Raw genomic sequence first — 7,582 nt, forward strand, 5'->3', positions numbered from 1 at the left:
TCTACAAGCTCACGATGCATCAACCTTAAATAGGTCTGCTGTTTTCAAATTGTCGATGTATATAGGTTTGTAGTGGTTAAACTGATTTTGATGCTACCAATGGTGGAAAAAGTACACAAATGTTTTTCTTAAGTAAAAGTATCAATACTGCAATGCAGACATACTCTGTTACAAGTTTTACTTGAGTAAAAGTACAAAAGTATTGGCATCAAAATATACTTAAAGTACCAAAAGTAAAAGTACTAGTGATGCAGAAAGTCCAGTCTAAAATGTGTAAAAGTCTTTTGAAAATAGCCCATCTACAAGCTCACAACGCGTTGCCATATTTTAAATAGGGCTAAAGTGGTAAATGTACTGTATGTTTTGTAATAGTGGAGTAGAAGTAAAAGTACTGAAAATTGTAAACACTCCGGTAAAGTAAAAAAAAAAAAAATGTGACAAAATTGAACTTAAGTAGCCTACAGTACTTGAGTAAATGTACTTGGTTACTTTCCACCATTGGAAGCTACATTAACTAGTTTTGCTGGTGACCCTCTTTAACCTCCCTCAAGGACCCCTGGGGTCCCCAGACCTTTGAGAACCACTGGTTTTGAGCACTAGATTTATTCTTGTCATTGTGTGTTGTGTTGTGTTGTGTTGGGGTGGGGTTGACACAGCCAAATAGCTCTGCTGTGTTTTGTCAAAATAAAAGCCTGGTCTCACTGTGTTGTAACTAGATATACAGTCATTGTTACCACAACAACACCACAGAGCGAGACATTATGATGGCATTCATGTGCTTTCTTTGTCCAAGTATTGGTTCATTCCCTAACGCAAACTCTTTTATTGTAGTGAACAGCAGCAAATATTAGAAATATTAACACGTTAAGTACTCAGACAAACAATATTGTATATAAAAAATAAAGAAAAACAGAAAATAAAATACAAAAACAAAAAGTTGCCACAATGAGTATTTGATATAAATCAGCAATAACAGATGTAGACATTAGTTACAGGTGATTTTGATTAGAACCAGTGTTGTACATTTACTTAAAGTAAAAGAAAAAAGAAAAAATAGCCAATGCAACGCCTTGTGAGCTTGCAGATTTGGCTATTTTCACAGTTTGTCGTACATCATTTAGGTCTTAAAGGACGACATAACCCATTTTCACCCTTATCTGCATATAATTGGTCCTCACTAATGCTCATTATAAGATGGCACCATTTTTTGTCTCCTCACTCTGTGTCTCAGAGGAGGGCTGTGGACGGTTCAGAAACCCGCCTACCAGTGACATCATTGATGGGGAATCCAAGCTAATAGAAACTGCAGGCTTTCCCTTAGAAAGCTAATAGAAACTGCAGGCTTTCTCTTCCTGGAAGTTGCTATAATGGAAGCCATTGTTCTCGCGTTAATAAAATAAATAAATGATGATGTCACTGGTTTCTGAGGTGTCCACAGCCCAAGGCTGGTACCATATTATCATGAGCATTAGTGAGAACCAATAATATGAAGATAGGTTGAAAATGGGTGATGTGGTCCTTTAAGTTACTATGGAGGGGTCTCAGTATTTAGTCAGATGTGAAACGGGGGGCTCCAAGGAACAACAGTTGGGAACCACAGCTCCAGAGCATAGGTTGACAAGAAGAATTTACACAACTTCTTTTGGGCACATCATGCATTAGTCACTTCAGTTCACAACAATATAACCTGGAAGGATGTGTCCCTGAGGGTTTTACTTAAAGGTCTGAATGAATGAATAACTGAAGGAATGCAAGACACCCAGCGAGTTTCATTCAGCTTAAAGCTGCAGGTTTAATGTCCTCTGTCTGGGTTAAAAGGTCATTTGCAACTTGGATGAAATTTGCATTCCACCTGAAAATGTATTTTGTGTTTATTAAAGAGCCGGAGAGACAGGAGACCCCTATTACCGAACAACAACTCTATAGTAATGATTGCTATGACAATATAGAGCTATAACATTTAATAAAAACAAAAGAAACGTTTTGTTTTAAATAAATAAAAATATCACTTAGAACAACTTTAAAATAATATTTTGTTCATTAAAATAAGTTCAATATTGCAGCTTCAACTACCCGCAGGAAGAGGCTTCTTAATTGGCTCTGAAATTACATAATAATATCCCTACAGTAAATGTTTTATTTATTCTTGAAAGATATTCTGTAGTATGTGTGTCAGAGCAGAAGAATATTGGCTAATGTATGCTCCTACAAAAAAAGCAGATGTACAAGCTTATAGGTCGGCTATCTTCATCGTGTCACGCCGTTGTGCGACAATGTATGAATCGGGCTTGCGAACGTCAAAAACAACCGCTTTCTCTAGTCTCTCTCGTAGGTTACTCCTCTCCCAGTTTCAAGTATCAATAGTAAAACTAGTCATTATGCAGAAAGGCCCAATTTACATGTTTTTTGAATGTTTTAAAAACGTGTAGACTATAGAAAATAGCCTATCTAGCGTACAAGCTCACAACGGGACGCGCTGAGCTTGTAGAACGGCTATTTTTTAATAGCTGAAGTGTAAAATAAGGCATTGGTTAATGAGTGTTTTGTAACAATAGCCTAATCTAAATCGCAAAGTAATATTCCCCTCTGAGATGTAGTGGATTAGAACATGAAGTATCAAAAATGGAACTACTCAAGTAAAGCAAAAGCACCTCAGGCTTGTACTTAAGTGCAGTACTTGAGTAAATGTACTATACTCTTCACCACTGTCGACGAGGTATAGGAATCAATAGGGTACTATGCACAGCAGCCATACTGGAAAGGAATTGGGCCTCTTCCTTACTTCCTTCACAGGTGTTACCAATTATACTAAGTAAGGCTCTGTTCCATTTAGTTTGAACTTTTTCATTTCAAGGACCCCCATAACTCTGAGAGTTACACACCCATAAGGGGCCATTTGAACCATGAGGGTCCCTGAACCACACTTTGAGACCCACTGGTGTAGCAGAGTGTTTCCAGTGAGCCAACATGCACAATATCAGCACCCTGACTCTATTTGACCAGAATGGAACACAATAATTAGCATCATTGGTAACACCTGTGAAGGAAGTATAAGAAAGAGTCCCCAATTTATTTCCAATATCGCTGCCGTGCACAGAGCCTACTGTATGAGGACTATCAGAACCGTTTCACTCTCTCTTGTACTCCTCCTCCAGTTTCAGCTTCTCGGTGTTGTTGCTGCTGAGGAGGAGGCCGGCGTCGTTGCTGACCTGCACCTTGTCGAAGAAGTTGAAGTCGGCCACGTAGCGCCCCCCGGTGGTGCTGAAGAGCACGGGCTTGAATTCGTAGCCCCACAGGATCTCCTGGGGGACGTAGGAGGTGCGGCTCTGGCACGTGGCGGCCGTGGACTCCATGGTGGCGTTGAGCGTCACCAGCAGCTCAAAGTCGCGGGTGTGCAGGTTCGCGGCGGTCAGGCCCGCCAGGGGGCTGCTCTCGTCCAGGACGTGGTAGAAGGTCAGCGGCAGGATGAGGAACGGACACTCGCCGCTCGAGTCCATGTAGAAGTCCACGTGGCTCTGGTGCACGCTGGTCTTCTCGCCTTTAGATAGATAGATAGATAGATAGATAGATAGATAGACAGACAGAAGTTTATTGATCCTGTGGGCATTTGTTTAGAGTCAGCATAGCAGTTAGAACGTCGGGCAGATACATAAAGAACTAGAAAAATTATGCTCCTCGGAGCACAGGTCTCCGCCAGGTCGGGTAGCTTATTGTGGGCCAACAAAAGTTGGGAAAAAACACAACGTGGTGGAAAACGTGTCAGGTGGAAATGGGTGTGGTTTATTTGGGGAGTTGCATAATTCTCCAAGGAATCCAAGGGGAAAATAAGTTTGATTGTATGCCCTACAGTTCAAGTTATAGTCGAGTTATAGGCCAAGACGTGAATCGGCCTGTTGTAGCGCCACCATGATGCCGATTTGAAAAATGGATGCTTGCATTTCTTCCTTGGCCTAGTGGTAATGTGTGTGCAAAGTTTCACGGCAATCGGACGCTGCATTCAAGATTTGAGGCATTTTGTTCAAAACCACCCCTGCAAACTTTGGAAGCCAAAATTAGTCAATCAGGAATATGAAGAATCGGACAGATCCGTCTTGATCACATGAGAGATAATGTGTACCGATTTGTGTGATATTTGGACAAAATCTGTAGGAGTAATATAAAATTATTTTTTTTGCAAAAATCGGCCTCCTGGTAGCACTATAACAGGCCCATGTGAAAGATTTGGGGCAGAGGCTCTGCTCTGGCCTACAGGGAGTGTGCGTGTATAGTTTCATGTCGATCAGCCCAACGGTGCCAGAGATTAGCTCGTCACAGACAGACAGACAGACGGACGGGACAGGGGCGACAAAAAGTAGAAAACATCTCAGCAACAAGATAACTAAGAATAATGACAGAATAGATTTCATAAGGATCTTGCCTTCCTCGGTCACGTTGGGGTGGAGAAGCTTCCCGGCCAGCTGACACTGGATCAGTAAGCTCTTCCTCATGTTGGCCACGCGCACCATCAGACACAGCTTGCCCTCGCTCCGGCACACCACCGCCGAGTGGCTGAACTTGATGGTCTCCGCCCGCTTCTTGGGGCGCGCCAGCTTGGCCAGGAAGGCCCCCGTCACAAAGATCTCGGCCAGGCCGGTGATGACCAGCTGGGCCACCAGGGTGAAGATGGCCAGCGGACACTCCTCCGAGATGTAGCGGAAGCCGTAGCCGATGGTGGTCTGCGACTCCAGGGAGAAGAGGAAGGCTCCGGTCAGGGTCTCCACGTTGACCAGGCAGCGCGTGTGGTTGGACGGCAATTCCTGGACACGTAGATAGATACATAATTTGGATGGATCGGATTCAAGTGCATCGTTTGGTATCATCTGTTTTCGTTTTTATGTCACCAATCGACACCAATCGACGCCGAATCGACGGCAAGCTCACATTCTAATACTGTAGATGTTATAATTGGATGTTGTAATTGTCTAAATCGATTAGTTTGATTAAGCACTTAAGTCCTAATTCATGTGTCATCGTACAACAGCGACGCGCAAAAGTAATGAAAATAGTCGATCTATAACGCATCACATGGTACAGTAGGAGAAGACCTACTTGTTGCATCGTGACGCATTTTAAGCTCATAGATTGGCTATTTTCAAAGAACAAAAAAACGTTTCAAAATGTTCCCCCCAAAATGTATTATTTTTCATTTAAATGCATTATTGATTTTTGTTTAACTTTTCATAATGGAATGAAATAGAATACTTTGATTAACTTTTGCCCCCTCACAATACGGACACAAAAAGGCAGAAAACACAAGACCAAGAGCCCAAAAAAAGCAGACGACAACCCAATACCTCCTCAAAGTCGCCGTTGCCCATGCCGATGAAGTAGAAGATGACGCCGAAGATGAACCAGGTCATGACGAAGGTGGAGGCGAACAGCGTGAGCTTGTAGCGCCACTTCATGTCCACCACCGTGGTCCAGATGTCGTGCAGGTACAGCTTGACCATGCCCTCCACGTTGTCGATACGCACGTTGTTGTGGCCGTCTTTGGACACGATGCGACGCTGGACCTCTGTCTTCTTGGTCATCATGCCTTTCATTGTTGACTTGCCGGCTGGATGGAACCAGAATAATGTAGTTTATCGTTAACCAACCGCAGTATTGAGAGAAGGATGCACACATTGTTATGACTGCCATCTTCCATTTTGTTTCAACATACACTAAGGTATCGCAAAACCTGTGTCTGTCTGTCTGTCTGTCTGTCTGTCTGTCTGTCTGTCTGTCTGTCTGTCTCTGTCTGTTTGTCTGTCTGTCTGTCTGTCTGTCTATCTGTCTGTCTGTCTGTCTGTCTGTGTATCTCCCGGGCATAACTCGGGCACCGCCTGACTAGCCTGGCTCCAGGCGAATCGGCCATTGCAAAAAAAATAATTGCCTGTGGCAGATTAGGTCTGTCCCCTCTCAATAGAGATTTTATGGATTTCTGTCCCTCCAGAGTTGTGAGGGACCAATCAGGGCCCAGTATGCAAATGTGGGTCTGGTTTATCACCAGAGGCATTTTTTTTAATTGCCCCTCGGAAATGCAGAGATTTCAGACTAGATATCTACGCGGAATTTACGGGAATTCGGTTGTCAAAATCCATGAAAGTCACACTAAATCTGTGTGGGGGGGGGGGGGGGGGGGGGCTTTGGGGGGCATACGTCATCAACACGATGTGAGCAGTTGATGATGGCATCATGGATCCTGTATCTCCATATTTGGTCAATCGGTCGTTTGGTAGGGGCTACCGCTCTGGTTTACTCTGACAACAGTACAACAGTGGGTATTGCATAAACGGGTATTTAAACAAATATAGAGCCCAGGGGACTCCGGGGGAAGGGGTTTAACTGCAATAAAGTCGTACTTGTCAAGGTCAACAGTTATGAAAAGGTTAATTTAATCAGCATCTCTTGCAGTAGCCCATTTGCGGGTGTATTTATTGTGTTCATTATTGTGTTAACTTCAAATTAAATCAAAGGGTTGTACTCTTTTTACTCCACTACAATTCTTTTAAACCGTGTTCTGTTACTAGTTACTTTGTAGATTTAGATTATTACAAAGCATACATCAACCAATGAAGCCCTGTTTACCTTTGTCTATTTTAAAATAGACAATCGCACAATGTGCCGCGATGCATTGTGAGCTTGTAGACCGGCTGTCTTTGAAAGATTTGGACACATTTTGAAAATTCTGCATAATGAGTATAATTTGATGCCAGTCATTTTGTTCACTTAAGTCATATTTGAATTTATTTAAGTTAACCATGTAAACCCCTATTTTGGGGAAAACATTATCTATATCTATATATAATGTAGAGCAAAAACAAAAAAGTCACTAGTGTGTAGATCCCTGAGGGAATCCGTCCGGTCAACCAAGTAATTCTGTGTGTTGACTAAAACAATGACGAAAGATGTTTGTCGGCTACCTTTTTACACTGACGAAAACTAAATAAAAACTACGCTATGATGACAAGAACTATGATTAAATATACACACAATTTCATCAACAAATACAAACTAGACGGAAATGTTGGGGAGGAACTGGTGGAGAAGAGATCCAGACAAGTCATTTTATGCTTGGTTGTAGATCGGCTATTTTCAGCACGCAGCTAAATCTGTCAAAAAATGTAATTGTCCTCTAAATCAATGTAGATTTAGTCTACTAAAATATCATGATATTTAGTCAACTAGAACTAGACTAAAACTAAAACATTTCAGATAACAAAAATATGACTAGAACTAAATTTCATTCAAAAGACTTTGACTAAAACTAAATCAAAATCTGCTGTCAAAACCAACAGTGGTGAATAACAGAGCATGTTGTAGCTCACCTGCTGTGTGCAGTCAGATGGTAGAACGCAGTGCAAGTGTGTGTTGGTGTGTTCCACACAGTAGTGTGTGTGTAAGATGAAACGTCTTAATAGCACCCTATAGCACCCTGCTCCACAATGACTGCTCTCTGCTATTGTCCCGCTCGGGGAGAGAGAGGTGAACTTTGTCCCATTGATATTCAGGACAACTTCATGAGAACCTGGACAGGCTGTTGTTCCGCCATGTGGGTCGA

At 42.3% G+C, this 7,582-nt stretch overlaps 1 protein-coding gene across 1 annotated transcript in view; it reads right to left on the minus strand.

The window, feature by feature from the left end:
- Nucleotides 1-807: 807 nt before the first annotated feature.
- The window catches only part of kcnj15 (potassium inwardly rectifying channel subfamily J member 15), a 6,782-nt gene continuing 7 nt past the window's right edge, over nt 808-7,582 (minus strand). The window contains exons 1-4 of the mRNA XM_084073822.1: nt 7,350-7,582; nt 5,334-5,596; nt 4,418-4,796; nt 808-3,538 (exon numbers count right to left, since the gene is read on the minus strand). The exon at nt 7,350-7,582 is cut by the window's right edge and continues 7 nt beyond it. Coding sequence (XP_083929948.1) covers nt 3,129-3,538; nt 4,418-4,796; nt 5,334-5,582 — 1,038 coding nt within the window. The 5' untranslated portion in view covers nt 5,583-5,596; nt 7,350-7,582 and the 3' untranslated portion in view covers nt 808-3,128. The remainder of the gene's footprint in view (nt 3,539-4,417; nt 4,797-5,333; nt 5,597-7,349) is intronic.

The sequence above is a fragment of the Gymnoscopelus microlampas genome (assembly GCF_963454915.1).
Source record: "Gymnoscopelus microlampas genome assembly, chromosome: 12".
NCBI classification, from domain to species: Eukaryota; Metazoa; Chordata; class Actinopteri; order Myctophiformes; family Myctophidae; genus Gymnoscopelus; species Gymnoscopelus microlampas.